The sequence below is a fragment of the Erythrolamprus reginae genome, chromosome 3 (genome assembly GCF_031021105.1).
Source record: "Erythrolamprus reginae isolate rEryReg1 chromosome 3, rEryReg1.hap1, whole genome shotgun sequence".
Lineage (NCBI taxonomy): Eukaryota > Metazoa > Chordata > Lepidosauria > Squamata > Dipsadidae > Erythrolamprus > Erythrolamprus reginae.
In genome coordinates, this window is record NC_091952.1 from 156,941,424 (window position 1) to 156,957,018 (window position 15,595).

Here is a 15,595-nt window from a genome sequence, read left to right on the forward strand (position 1 = left end):
CTTAAGCAGAGAGAGATATTGTAGCATTATTCTTTATTCATGAAGCAGATCTGCAATAAAAAGAATACTTGAAGGGTACATATTGCCAGTCATTCCAATTTGCATGAACGTTTTGATTAATACAGTGAAATATACAGTATTTGTTGATCCCAAGTCAGGATACTGATGAAGTTATTCTTATGAATCATGTAAAGCCAGCCAGGAAATAATAACTGCTTATTATCACACAACTACTTATTACATACTTAGACTTTTGTTGAAACATTTTTGGTGATTAATAGGTAACTGATTTTTAAAACCCATTAAAATATGTTTTCATGTTACAAAACTTTTCCCACAACTAACAGCTAATCCTTCCTCCTTTAATTTTCAGACTTCTGAGTTGGGTGTCACAGAGCATGTAGAAGGTGATCACTGTAAATTTGCCCTGTGGGTTGGAAGAACTCCTACTTCAGACAATAAAATTGTGTTAAAGGTAATTGGTATTCATACTTCTAAACAGAGTGTGCAATCTCTGAGGCTTTTCAACATTTTGACATGGGCATTTTTGTTTTTGTCTTAATTTGGAAGCTATTTTGAAGATATAAACAAAGAAACTACTACTGAAAACTGGCCATTTTAAAACTAAATTTTATTGATACAATCTCAGAATGCTGGAAGCTACTTATAGCCTGAATGCTGATGGCTCCTATCCCTGTTGTTAAGTGTCTTTTGGTTTATAGGTAGCATTTAACCTATATATTCATTTAGTGACCATTCAGTGGCACTGAAAAAAGTGCTGTCTGACTATTTTTCATACTTACAACCATTGCAGCATCTCCATTGCCATGTGAACAAAATTTGGACGCTTGGGAGCAACCATGTATTTATGACTGTTGCAGTGTCCCTCAATCATGTGATCACTTTTTGCCATCTTCTGATAAGCTTCTGACAAAGTCAATGGTGGAGCCATATTCACTTAACAACCATATTACTAACTTTACAACTCAGTGATTTACTTAACAGTTACATCAAGAAAGGTTGTAAAATAGCACAAAACTCTGACTTGCTTATCAACAGAAATGTTGGGCTCAGCTGTGGCCATGTGTCACCTATAATAGAATGTCACTTTAAAACAGATGTGTGACTTATAATACCCCAAATTCAAAGCAACATTTATGTCTTGAAAACTAAAATTGCAAACAAGACATGACATTTCTTTTGAATAGTGTGTCATCCTAAGAATTCACACAAACTTTGTGGAAGTAAACTGGAAGTTTCTGTGTAAATTTTGAACAGGATTTTCTGACCCTTCTAATAAGTCTTATATTACACTATATGTTTCCGACTTGCTGTTATGATCCCTGGAAATTTGTATACAGATCAGGGATGTAAAATTCAGGAAGCGAGTCTTATTTAAAAATAATAAACAGTAACAAAATAGGTATTTATTTTTCAGAACTAAAGAGCAAAAATATTTCTATCATTCTTGTTTAATACATTCTGTTATGTTGTGAGCATGACTTTCAAAAGTTTATTCTTAATTATATGCAAAACAATATATTCTTTGTTATCTTCAAGGCTTCCAGTATTGAGAACAAACAAGACTGGATCAAACATATCAGAGAAGTAATACAGGAAAGAACAATTCATCTTAAAGGGGCCTTAAAAGAGCCTATTCACATTCCTAAAACTGCATCAACCACAAAACAAAAGGGAAGGAGGTTAGTAGAAGTTCACTCTCTTGCACGAAATGGTCCTGGTCTTTTATGAGACCATCTTAACAGAGTAGCTAAACTAATTTTTGAGAAAGTACATTCTGTGCTTTAAAAAAAAAACATTCTGGATGATGATGCTAAGTTGTAATATATTAAAACATATATAGATAGATTAGAACAGGCATATTTATCAAATTTGAGTGGTAAATCATACTGCTTAGAAAGTTTTATAATGTACAATTATATTTTATATTACATTTTATAATGTACAAAATTGTAGAAAAAAAGTTAAATCTAATAGGAATGGACCAAATGGAACGAAGTGTATAAGAATTATAACATTTTGTCCTGAGATTTAAGTATGTATCAAATAAAGTATTAACTATGAAAATACTGGTAGATATAAATATATGTGTAATACTACAGTGAAGAAAAGGTAGCTGGAAATAAGTTATATATATCCTGGTATGAGACTTAAAACAGATAAAAGATATACAGTACATGTAAACTAGGATTTGCCATCACATGATATATTAATTCAGGGCAATTTCAACAAGGAATTAGACAGGTTCATAGAACATAAGGTGACTGATCAGTTAGTACTGTATATATTTAATACTTGTTATATTTAGCTGTAGTTGTATTTGTTAAGCAATTGATGAACAGAAGAATACATTCTGCACTATTCTGTTCTGAATTGAAATACCAAGCTAATTCAGTATATAAGATGATCATTATTAAGAAATTGAGTTAAGAAATTTCTGTAAGAGACATACAACATTTTATGCTTACAGAGATGGAGAAGATCTGGATAGTCAAGGAGAGGGGAGCAGTCAACCTGATACTATTTCAATTGCATCACGAACCTCCCAAAACACATTGGATAGTGATAAGGTAAGACAAAGATAATGAATGTGATTGTTTCCTTTGTTATACAATGAAATTATACATACACTTTTCTCCCAGTGAGCATAAGCGAGCCTCCAGGACACAGAAATTAGAAACCCAGAGCTTATTTTAAGAATTGGATGTTATCTTCATTTTTACATCCTCTGATCTCCAGTAAATTCAGAGCTGTTTGTATATGTCTTCCAGATGGTAAATAGCGCTAAGCTATTAATGCTCATCGTGTTCCTTTAGTTTCAGCTATGTAAATTAGATCCTTTCCGTTTGTGCAACACCATTCACATAGATGAAAAACATATTTATATGCTTAAAGAGAACATAGGCATTTGTACAATCACAGAGAAAGGAGGTGATCGTTTCCCCATCAGTTATGAGGGGTGTGTGTGTGTGTGTTTATGCGAGATAGGATAGGAGCAAGAAAAGGAGAAGAACATGCCCCTTCTCTGATAGAGAGGCTTTCTTCTTCAGTCAGCCTTCTCACTTGAAAAGCAAATTACTGAAGATACGTCTGACTCTACCCCTTTGGCCTAATGTTATCCTTCAAAAAACCCCTGAAGTGAAATGTTTCTTGCTCTTTATAGCTTTTTGATCTTAGAGGATGGTGTTTAAGAGTCCCTAAGTGCAAGTACAACTAGCAAAACTTCAACATTTTTCTATCATAATGAACAATAAACCACATCGTGGCTTCCGGTATTTTGGCTTGGTACAAAGTACTGGGTTGATTAATTTATACTTTTAACATTTCTATTAAAACTAAATGGGCAGAGACAGATTTATACCTCTAATGATATATGCCAAGATTTAAAACTTCCATATTCTATATTTCTATGCAGATAGTTATAGTTATCATTCTATTAAGAATTTTATATAAATAAAAATGAAGATCAAATTTAGGTAGGTCACTCCTTAATTGGGGGATTCTTAGTGCTTTTTGGTATTTTTTAAATTATCTGGCGAAAAGGAAAATGAGTTAATCTCTTATATGAAAAAGCTTATATCTCTGGCAATATAGATACCAAGCCTCAGTTTATGCTTGTAGCTAATATTAAACTCAGTTGCCAGTCCCTCTTCATCCAGTCCATTAATGTGAAAGAAGCTGTGACTTATCTAACAATGTAAGATCATGATTCTTGTCCATTAATTGGTTATTCTGTTACTTACTGTAAATAAAAGTACCCATATATACTCAATTATAAGTCGAGATTTTCAGCACTAAAATGTGCTGAAAAATCCAACCTCAACTTATGCTAGAGTCACTGACTTTCACTGACCTGAAAACTGCCAGGCAGCATTTTCCAAATCTCCACAATTCGATGTGAAAGGCAGTTAGGAAAGGGCTGGCAACTGAAGACTTTTTTTTTTCTTTCTGCTCTTGCTACCCCTCAGCTGCCTGATTGGCAGCAGGCTGAACCAATCACAGCTGCTTCTCTACACAGAAAGGAGGCACTGAGAGAGCTATCTGATTGGCAGCAGACTGTACCAATCACAGCTCCTCCTGTATAGGAAGCACTGGGGGAAGGGGCAGGAGGGTTGAAGAGACTTTCAGAACGAAGGAACCATGGCTTTCTCTTCTGATCAAGCCTGCATCAATAATTTACAAGTAAATAAAATGTACAAGTGAAATGTAAGTTACCCATTTAAATTTGATTAACAGGATAGGTTATTTTGTAAGAAAATGTTGCTTCAAGTGGGGATAACTCTGTGTAATTAAACTTTTTCTTCCAACTATACTTATCATACCCAAGAGGATTGTTAAGGCTGACTTGTTTAAAACAATACAAAGGTTAGGATAATATAATAGTATGAATTTTGTCATTAATCATTTGTTCTACATAACTAATATGAATAGATTTACCTTATGCAAGATAAATATCATGTAGAAGAAAGATTTTACAATTAATGATTGAGTAACCTCTAATTGTTATTTACTGATCGATTGAGATAGTAATGATTTTAACTTATGAAATACATTTTAAATGGAAAATCTGAATATCATATGGAAGTTTGATTTAAGCAATTGTTTTGAAAGAATATATGAAATCCCAATTATTAAGAAAATTATAATGATATTGTAATGAAGATTAAGATAACAGGTTTTAAGATTAAGATAACATTCCTAAAGATATTTTAAGAGGTTTTTGGAATTAAAAAAAAAGAAAGATTTTGGAAGGGGAGGAAGAAAGATGCAAGAAATAAAAAACATTTTGGAAGGAAAAAAGTTACATAATATAATAATAACAACAGGGTTGGAAGGGACGTTAGAGGTCTTCTAGTCCAACCGCATGCCTAGGCAGGAAACCCTACACTACTTCAGACAAATGGGTATCCAACATCTTCTTAAAAACTTCCAGTGTTGGAGCATTCACAACTTCTGGTGGCAGGCTGTTCCACAGATTCATTGTTCCAACTGTCAGAAGGCAGGAAGAGTGGGGGCAATTTGAATCTCCGGGGGGAGTTGATTCCAGAGGGCTGCCACAGAGAAGGCTCTTCCCCTGGGTCCCACCAAATGACATTGTTCTAAGTTGCTTCTCTCTTTGTTTAGTTTCCACCCATTGCTTCTTGTTCTGCCCTCAGGTGCTTTGGAGAATAGGTTGACTCTCTTTGTGGCAAACCCTGAAATATTGGAAGAATGCTATCATGTCTCCCCTGGTCCTTTTTTTCATTAAACTAGATATACCCAGTTCCTGCAACCATTCTTCATATGTTTTTTTAATTCTCCTACAAAAACAATTTTAAGTAGCTACAATAGAAGAATATTCAATTTTTATAAGTTACCAGTAGCTACTGTATTTTCCACCCTGGACTTATATTCGAGTCAATAAGTTTTCCCAGTTTTTGTGGCAAAAGTAGGTGCCTCGACTTATAATTGGGTCGACTTATACGCAAGTATATACGGTATATGGTTTCCAGAAATACTTTCTGTTGCCTTATTATGCTTAGAAATTAGATTTGTAGAAGTTTCTAAAAAGTCAAATAGAACCTGAGTGAAGTTTCTTGGGTTGTTTATATATTTTGAAGGAGTAAAGAAAAAATTATTAAGAATCCCTGGGGCTTCTTGTTTGTTTGTAATTGTAGCAGCTGGAAGCATTTCTATATTGAGGAAGTGCATTTAGCCTCTATTTTAAGAAACAAAATTCTCTTTTCTGCCTTAATAATCTTGGAACAAAACTTCAGAGGGAAGATTCATGACTTCTGCACTTTGAATGAAAGTTTGAAGAAGTCCATAAGGCCACATTAGACTTGCTTTGCTATTCAGCATGGCAACGTTTCCTTTTAAATGTCTTTAAATATACATCAGACACACAGGTCCCATTCAAGCATTATGAATACAAGCAGTAACAGCTTGATCAGTCTGCACAATCTTAATGCTTTGTGATGTTTACTAACCTCATTTTTCCCTTCAGATGTTCCTCTTGAGTGTAGTTGGCAGCATCAGGGAAGCCTTCCAAGATACAACTGCACTTGCATCTTCCATGTGATTCAGGATTCTAATGCTTCCTGGCTTATGGTAACCAATATGACTGCAGTTGTATTAAGAAAGACTTCACTGCATATATATGTAGTAAAAGTGTGAATGGCTGAAGAAAAAAGAAATTGCTGGAGTAAAGTTGATGGAAGAAGGGGAAGGTTGAATTCTTCTTACTTGTAATATGTGAAAACTCCTCCTGAGAAAATGTCACATATTTGAGGAAATTGGCAACTGTGTACAGATACCACTGAACTGTATTTTGTCTTAGCCAGGATCCCATGGTGTATGAATAATAGGGATGAAAATGGAATATGGGTTTCCCACCTGGAGACCAATAGCATATGCAGAATTTAGAGTATGTGTTATCTTCTGATTGAAATTTATAGCTTTTTTGAAGTTTGGAGGATTGGAAAATTCATTGGAAGCATTTCTCAGATGAGATCTTTTCAGTTTGGAAGTTTGAAATTGTTTTACAGAGAAATTTTATGATTAAATGTTCGCAGAGCAAGAACTTCATTAATAAATTACAGTCCTTTCTCTCCCATTAGCCATTCACTCCTTTCTTCCAATCTTCTTTCCTATGTTCCTCCCTTCTTTCTTCTACTTATACCCCACTATTTATTATTAAAAAGCCAATCTTCTAATATGGACATCACTGTATTTTTTTCTATTTCAGTTTGCATCTACACTAACAAGGCCAATTTTGTATTATCTATTCAGGATGATTCAAACACCTACTTTCTATTTACAGCGTTCTTTCCTTAGAAAATCTATATATTGTCTTGTTTTGTGGTCAGACTCTAAATCAAAAAAGCCCCTTTCTCAGACCGCTTTGTGAATACAGCTGTTTTTAATTGTTTCTGACTCCAATCTAAGGGAAGTAATATAAAAATAAATCATTTTTAAAAGCCCCAAGGGCTTTTTTTTGCCTGTCTACCCTTTCCACCCCCCAAATAAATTATCTTTTGAAATAATTTTGAGTGCATGGAGTGCTAATATAAGCAGAACAGAATGGGTGTGGAGAAAGAAGAGTATCCCTCATACACTTAAGGGGGAAGGCAACATGTTTCTGAAAAAGCACACCTCTTAACTTGAATGGAAATTATCCTGAGAGATTCCTTGGGAACAATTCCTGCCTATGTTTTGATGGATAGAAGCTGATTTATTTTGCTTCATTATGAGAAACATACATCGTCTTTCCTCTTTAGTCTCTCCCCCTTTCCACTTTCAAAACCAAGATCAGAAAGCCAAGCTTTTACAGTCTGTGGTCATGGGAAAGTTTTGGGAAAATTCCAGCTACACTAACTGAAGTTATAATACGTTATGTAGAAAGGAAGTGGAAAATTAGTCTGTACATTTATTTTTATTTTATTTATTTATAAGGATTGTCTAGTGAACTGGAAAAATACACCTTAGCCCTGGTTGATCAGGGACATACTAAAAAGTAATATTCCTCAAAAAATGAACTGGTTGCATCCCTTTTGAAATGCAAATCGCCAAGAGTAATACATTCCTAATCCAGACCCCATAATGCATTATTCAAAGCCCAGAAATGAAATAATTCTGATTTTTTAAAATATTATGTAATTTCAATGTATTATTTAATTTCCTATTTATTTTGGAATTTAGGAATGGCGGAGTGTAAGCTTTATAACCAATATTATAAATTCAAAAAGATGTGTTCTTTTCAGAAATTGTCAATACATTTCAATAAAAGGAAAAACCTTTTTTGTTTTGTTACTGGATGACCAGAGGAATACTTAAGTAGTGACATAATGTACCATGACTTTTTTATGGGAATCTATTTCAATTACTGTATTATAAAATCACTGGATATTTTTGCATATAATATATAATATAATGTAAAAATCTTATTGGAAGATCTTTTATTGACAGTGATTTATGTTGACATTTCTTTGTTTATGTTTTGTAATAATAAAACTTTTATTTAAATTAATAAATTTAAATAAATTAAATTAATATTCAAAAATAAATTCAGCTTTTCAATATTTTTCTTATTTAACTTATACCTGTTCTCGCTGTGAGGGCAAACATAGATACCTATAAGAACTGAAAAATAATAATTATGTAAGGACTATCACCTATAATGCAAAGTGAAAATCCTGTTAATGTCCCTACTTGTTCAATTTGTTATGGAACCATTTCAGATGGTCAAAAAAATTATCCAGATGGGTAGATATGAATGAATTCTTCAACAAAGAATACTGAGGCTTCTGTTTTGTTTCCTTTTTCTACAGTTGTCAGGTGGTTGTGAGCTGACAGTGGTCATCCATGACTTTACAGCCTGCAACAGCAATGAACTCACAATCCGTCGTGGTCAGACAGTAGAAGTGCTGGAGAGACCTCATGATAAACCTGACTGGTGTCTGGTACGGACTACTGACCGGTCCCCAGCTGCAGAAGGACTAGTTCCCTGTGGTTCTCTCTGCATTGCCCATTCTAGAAGTAGTATGGAGATGGAAGGCATCTTTAACCACAAAGGTAAGGGAATTACATTCTCTAGTTGTCTGCTTTTTCCTTTCCCTGTACTTTTATTTAACATTGCTGTGATGGATATTATAAAAAAATGTGTGTAAAACAATTTAGAACTATTTAGTATACATAGGGTGAGACTTTGTGTAACTTTTTTGTAGACTACAAACTCTGAGTGTTCGGTTGGGTTGTTGCTTCTTTCATTGAGGACTTCTATAAAGTGTAACATGATTATTTTTTTAGCAGATTTGTTAAACAAGACTCTGGGAGTTCACAATGATAGGAGGGCCCCATTCTCTCAGTTTGCCCTACCATTGAAAAAGGCAAAAGTGGCAAGAATGAGATGCATTCTGCTTTCCTGTAAAAGCTAACTGCATATGAAAAACAGATTTCCCCCTTAATGTTTTGATATATACAAAAGTGTCTGAGTAGACAATTTCAGTGGTCACCACAGATAATGCTAGCTTTTTAAATTAAGTCAAGATTTATAGCTTCCTGTACTTGAGAATATTTGGCTGCCTAAGGAAATGATATAGAACCGTCAGAAATAATATATATACATACCTGGTTGGTGCTTCATTAGAAGCTGCAACCTCTGCTCTGTTTCCAACCTATACAGTAATCCCTCGCTACTTCGCGGTTCATCTTTTGTGGATTTGCTACTTCACAGGTTTTTTCAAAGGGGGCTTATGGCCGCTATATCGCAGATAACGAAGGAAAATCCAGGAAAACCATGAAAGATGAATAGGCAAAATATTCACGGTGATTGCTGTGCCCCCCCCCATCCCCATTCACGCCTTAGAATGCCAGGATAGGGACAGTTTGTGTGTGTGTGTGTGTGTGTGTGGGAACGCAGCGGCGTCTTCCTTCAGCCCACGCAGTAGCTGAGGGCCCAGCGATTGCTGAGCCCCCCCATCCCCATTTATTAGATATTTATTAGACAATAAAGGGGGAAAAAAGGTAGAAATTGATTGTATCTGGGGGAGGGGATGACAATAACAATAACATTTATGTTATTCTTCACTGGTGGGGGGATGGCCTTTAGATAGTTTGCAGGCAAAGAGAGTAACTTTCAGCATATAAAAAGTACTATTATTATTTGAAAAGCTGGAAAGCAAAGTGAAATAATACTTTTAATGCTTTCCAAAAGATTTTATCTCCTAAACATTCAGTTCTTGCAAGCTAGCTAATTTTTATCTTGCAGGAAAAGTCATGCAAATTACAGCAAACAGCAAAATCTTTATGTTGGTAACTAAAGATGTTAAAACCTACTCAATGCAGCTGGTAATACTGGAGCTGTAATACATTGTATAGTAAGGACAAGAATTTTTCTTAATGTCATTTTGTGTTTATTGATATAGCATTGATTCTGAAATGATTTGTAAGGCTCTTTTCTTAATGAGACTACACAGGGTTGGGTGTTTTCGGTGTGTGTGTGTGTTGTTTTTTGCTTACTATAGTTAAGACAAAAGTGGAGAAAAGGATCAAACTGGCTGGCTATAATAATTCTTTGCTGGTGAGTTCACAACCAAGAACACCCTCTTTTGTTCCTTAGAGAAGAACAGTATCATAAATAAAATTCCTGGCAATTTATGTAAACACAATCTTTGTATTGCAGCTAGATATTCGACATTTCTCTTCTGGGATTGGGTGGCCTTTAAAGCTGAGAAATTTGGCATGATAATTCACGTTGCATCTTCCTTGAAATGACCGTTGATTATATAGTAGAAAAAAATAGGAAGATAACTTGTTTAAACTATAGCATTAGTATATCTAAGCAAAAGTTATCTTTCATTTTTATTGAAAAATATATAGAACACTCCAGATTTCTGCAGTCATGGATATATAATTATGTTTTTACTGTGTTACTTCATGCTTTAATCAGAGAAATATTTTAGTATTTTAAAAAATTAAAAAGCTTAAGCTTATGTTGGGAAGATTAGATAAGTTAAATAGACTAAAGACATTCATTTTACAACCCTTTTGGGTTATAGTCTTTGCTTCTTTGGGAATGCATTGTCTTCTGTGGAATGGGACAACTCACTTGAGCCAACTTGCCACGTCCAATTCATTGTGGAACAATTTGCCACAGGATAATTTAACAATTCAATTTAATTATTTTTTTTGTCATTCACATTTCATTTTCCCCCTTGTTTTTCATCCTTTTTTTAATGAATCTATTCTACTATTTCTTTAATATTAGTGTAATTCTTGTTCCCCAGCAACTTGCCTGTTGTCCCACAGCAAACAGCACAACCTTTGTGTTGGTAACAAGTTGGCAAGTTGGCTATGGTGAATTGTCATAGACCCATTCCTCATCAGGAAAGAGATGTGCACATATAGCATTAATAGCTAGAATGAGTGTACTATTGAAATAGAAGCAGAAAATAAATGTGAAAACCATGTTTTCATGGTCCTTGAAAGTTACCTAAAACTGTAATAATTGAAGTTCTACTAAAATATATTCCAGTGTTGGCAGTTATTATCCAAATTCAGAAAATTGAGGAAATCCAGGAATCAGTAAAGCTAAATGTCTACAGAGATTCTCAGTCATTAAGGTCATGGTTGTCTCAAAGGTGCTTTTTTCAAGAGGCAACTGGACTTTGTTTTTCCTAGAATATGTTTTGCTTCTCACCCAAGAAGCTTCTTCAATTTTACCTAAGGAATCTTTCCTTTGATAAGTAGAAAACCTAATTTGAAGAACAATGGATATAACTTTTGATGCAACTAAATTTGACACCTTAGGACATCTTGTAAGACTAACAATAAATAATTAATAGCAATAGCAGTTTTTAGTGCTTTACAGCCCTCTCTAAGCAGTTTATAGAATCAGCATCTTGTCTCTCAACAATCTGGGTCCTCATTACCAACCTCGGAAGGATGGAAAGTGGAATGAGCCAGTCAGAATTGAACTCCTGGTAGTGGGCAGACTTAGCCTTTAATACTATATTTTAACGTCATCATGGCTCTTGTCATGCAACTAAATCCTGGTTGCATCTACCAATGATTATTAACTCAAGAGCATCCGTGGTGCAGTGGTTAGAGTGTAGTACTGCAAGCTACTTGAGCTAATCACCAGCTGCCAGCAGTTTGGCAGATCGAATCTGAGTAGACTTAAGGTTGACTTGGGTCTTCCATCCTTCCAAGGTAGGTAAAATGAGGACCCCGATTGTTGGGGTCAATATGCTTACTCTCCGTAAACCGCTTAGAGAGGGCTGTAAAGCACTATGAAGCGGTATATAAATCTAAATCTAAATGCTAAATATGACTCTTAGCAAAATACGGTATTTAACTTGTCCTACAAATAAGCTCAGTGCCAGAGGATTAGATGATAGCCAACCATCGCTAGTTTTAAAAAACAAATCTAAGGGAGTTCTAGGAAACTATAGGCCAATAAAATTAATATCTTTTCCAAGCAAATTGGAATTATAAAATTAAACAAACCAAAGGATGTGTTTTGTGAAGAAAAAAAACCTGTAGCTGTCCCAGAGGCAGATCTCGTCAGTCTTCTAAAATTCTGAGAGTATTAACAGACACATGGGTGATCTAATATATTGGATTTTCAAAAAAATTGGCATAGTTTTTCATCAAAGTACCTGAGTAATTGCCGATTCTGCCTTTTTGTGGATTGCTAACTATGTATTTTTAAAAAACCAGAAAACAAAGAATAGGAATAGAGTAATTATCTTAATAGATAGAAATAAGAAATATATATTCCAAAGGATCTGTTGAAACCAGTCTGAAATACCCTGATGTGGACAAAGCCATAAAATGATCTCAATGTTACTTTTTCTTCACTTACCATCTTTATACATGGACTCCAAGAAGCTTTTGGGGGAAGCATGTCTGCCTTTTGGTGTAAATATATTAAAAGGCAATTTTGTTAGGGCATGGGAAATTTATAAGGAGATCTTGTAACTGCCTTATTCGTGCATTGCTCATTGCTCAACCAGTCCTTTTACCTAAAATATTTTCTGCTGCAGTTCTCTTTGTGTATAGGTGAAACTCAAAAAATTAGAATATCGTGTAAAGGTTCATTTATTTCAGTAATGCAACTTAAAAGGTGAAATATAATATATGAGGGAGACTCATTACATGCAAGGCAAGATAGTTCAAGCCATGATTTGTCATAATTGTGATGATTATGGGGTACACCTCATGAAAACCCCAAATCCGCCATCTCAGAAAATTAGAATATTACATGCAATGAATAAAACAAGGATTGTACATAGAACAATATCGGACCTCTGAAAAGTATAAGCATGTATATGTATTCAGTACTTGGTTTGGGATCTTTTTGGAGCAATTACTGCCTCAGTGGAGTAATTGACCGTGGAAACCTTTGCATCTCATTTGGAAACCAAGGACCTAGAGCATGGAGGAAGAATGGAGAGGCACACACAGCAAGATGCTTAAAGTCCAGTGTGAAGTTTACACAGTTTGTGTTGATTTGGGGAGCCATGCCATCTGCTGGTGTTGGTCCACTGTGCTTCATTAAGTCCAGGATCAACACAGCTGTCTTCTACAAGATTTTGGAGCACTTCATGCTTCCTTCTGCAGACAAGCTTTATGGGGATGCTGACTTCAGTTTTCCAGCAGGTCTTGGCACCTGCTCACACTGTCAAAAGCACCAAAATCTGGTTCATTGACCATGGGATTACTTTGCTTGATTGGCCAGCAAACTCACCTGTCCTGAACTTCATAAAGAACTATGGGGCATTGCCAAGAGAAAGATGAGAGACATGAGACCAAACAGTGCAGAAGAGCTGAAGGCCATTATTGAAGCATCCTTGTCCTCCATAATACCTCAGCAGTGCCACAGGCTGATAGTTCCCATGCCACGCCACATTGAGGCAATAATTGCTGCAAAAGGGTCCCAAACCAAGCATTGAGTACATATGCATGCTTATACTTTTCAGAGGTTCGATATTGTTCTATGTACAATCCTTGTTTTATTGATCGCCAGTAATATTCTAATTTTCTGAGATGATGGATTTGGGGTTTTCATGAGCTGTACCTCATAATCATCACAATTATGACAAATCACAGCTTGAACTATCTTGCCTTGCATGTAATGAGTCTCCCTCATATATTACGATTCACCTTTTAAGTTGCATTACTGAAATAAATGAACTTTTGCATGATATTCTAATTTTTCGAGTTTCACCTGTGTATAGACTATATACATGAATTTATTTATTTATTTATTTATTTATTTATTTATTTATTTATTTATTTATTTATTTATTTATTTATTTATTTATTTATTTATTTGTATTTGTATTTGTATTTGTATTTGTATTTGTATTTGTATGCTGCCCCTCTCCGCAGACTCGGGGCGGCTCACAACAGAATACAACAATTCATGACAAATCTAAATTATAGTTTAAAATATTTAAAAAACCCCATTTACTAAGCAAACATACACACAAACATACCATACATAAATTGTATATGCCCGGGGGAGATGTCTCAGTTCCCCCATGCCTGACGACAAAGGTGGGTTTTAAGGAGCTTACAAAAGGCAAGGAGAGTAGGGCCAGTTCTAATCTCTGGGGGGAGTTGGTTCCAGAGAGTCGGGGCCGCCACAGAGAAGGCTCTTTCCCTGGGGCCCGCCAACCGACATTGTTTAGTTGACGGGACCCGGAGAAGGCCCACTCTGTGGGACCTAATCGGTTGCTGGGATTCATGCGGCAGAAGGCGGTCTCGGAGATATTCTGGTCCAGTGCCATGAAGGGCTTTAAAGGTCATAACCAACACTTTGAATTGTGGCCGGAAATTGATCGGCAACCAATGCAGACTGCGGAGTGTTGGTGAAACATGGGCATACCTAGGTAAGCTCATGACTGCTCTCGCAGCTGCATTCTGCACGATCTGAAGTTTCCGAACACTTTTGAAAGGTAGCCCCATGTAGAGAGCATTACAGTAGTCGAACCTCGAGGTGATGAGGGCATGAGTGACTGTGAGCAGTGAGTCCCGGTCCAGATAGGGCTGCAACTGGTGCACCAGGCGAACCTGGGCAAACGCCCCCCTCGCCACAGCTGAAAGATGGTTCTCTAATGTGAGCTGTGGATCGAGGAGGACACCCAAGTTGCGGACCCTCTCCAAGGGGGTCAATAATTCCCCCCCAGGGTGAGGGACGGACAGATGGGATTGTCCTTGGGAGGCAAAACCCACAGCCACTCCGTCTTATCCGGGTTGAATTTGAGTCTGTTGACACCCATCCAGGCCCCAACAGCCTCCAGACACCGGCACATCACTTCCACTGCTTCGTTGACTGGACATGGGGTGGAGATGTAAAGCTGGGTATCATTAGCGTACTGATGATACCTTACCCCATGCCCTTGGATGATCTCACCCAGCGGTTTCATGTAGATATTAAATAGCAGGGGGGAGAGGACCGACCCCTGAGGCACCCCACAAGGGAGAGACCTTGGGGTCGACCTCTGACCCCCCTCTAACACCGACTGCGACCGACCGGAGAGGTAGGAGGAGAACCACTGGAGAACAGTGCCTCCTACCCCCAACCCCTCCAGCCGGTGCAGAAGGTTACCATGGTCGATGGTATCGAAAGCCGCTGAGAGGTCAAGGAGCACCAGGACAGAGGATAAACCCCTGTCCCGGGCCCACCAGAGATCATCCATCAATGCTACCAAAGCAGTTTCCGTGCTGTAACCGGGCCTGAAACCCGACTGCTGGGGACCTAGATAATCGGCTTCTTCCAAGGACCGTTGGAGCTGGAGTGCCACCACCTTCTCAACAACCTTCCCCATAAAGGGAAGGTTGGAGACTGGACGATAGTTATTAAGTACGGCTGGGTCCAGGGAAGGCTTCTTGAGGAGGGGGCGCACGAGCGCTTCTTTATAGGGTGTTGGAAAGAATCCCCTCCCCAAGGAAGCGTTGACAATCTCCTGGACCCAGCTCCGTGTCACCTCCCTGCTGGCCGAGACCAGCCAGGAGGGACACGGATCCAGTAAACAGGTGGCAGAACTCACAGCTCCAATGGCCTTGTCCAGTTCAGCAGGTGTCA

The 15,595-nt window shown here is 36.9% G+C and overlaps 1 protein-coding gene across 2 annotated transcripts in view; it reads left to right on the plus strand.

Moving 5' to 3' along the window:
• TRIO (trio Rho guanine nucleotide exchange factor) overlaps positions 1-15,595 on the plus strand; it is a 304,905-nt gene that overhangs the window by 222,792 nt on the left and 66,518 nt on the right. For both annotated transcript variants that reach the window (XM_070747107.1, XM_070747108.1), the window contains exons 31-34: positions 374-475; positions 1,561-1,703; positions 2,492-2,591; positions 8,331-8,574. In XM_070747107.1, coding sequence (XP_070603208.1) covers positions 374-475; positions 1,561-1,703; positions 2,492-2,591; positions 8,331-8,574 — 589 coding nt within the window. The remainder of the gene's footprint in view (positions 1-373; positions 476-1,560; positions 1,704-2,491; positions 2,592-8,330; positions 8,575-15,595) is intronic.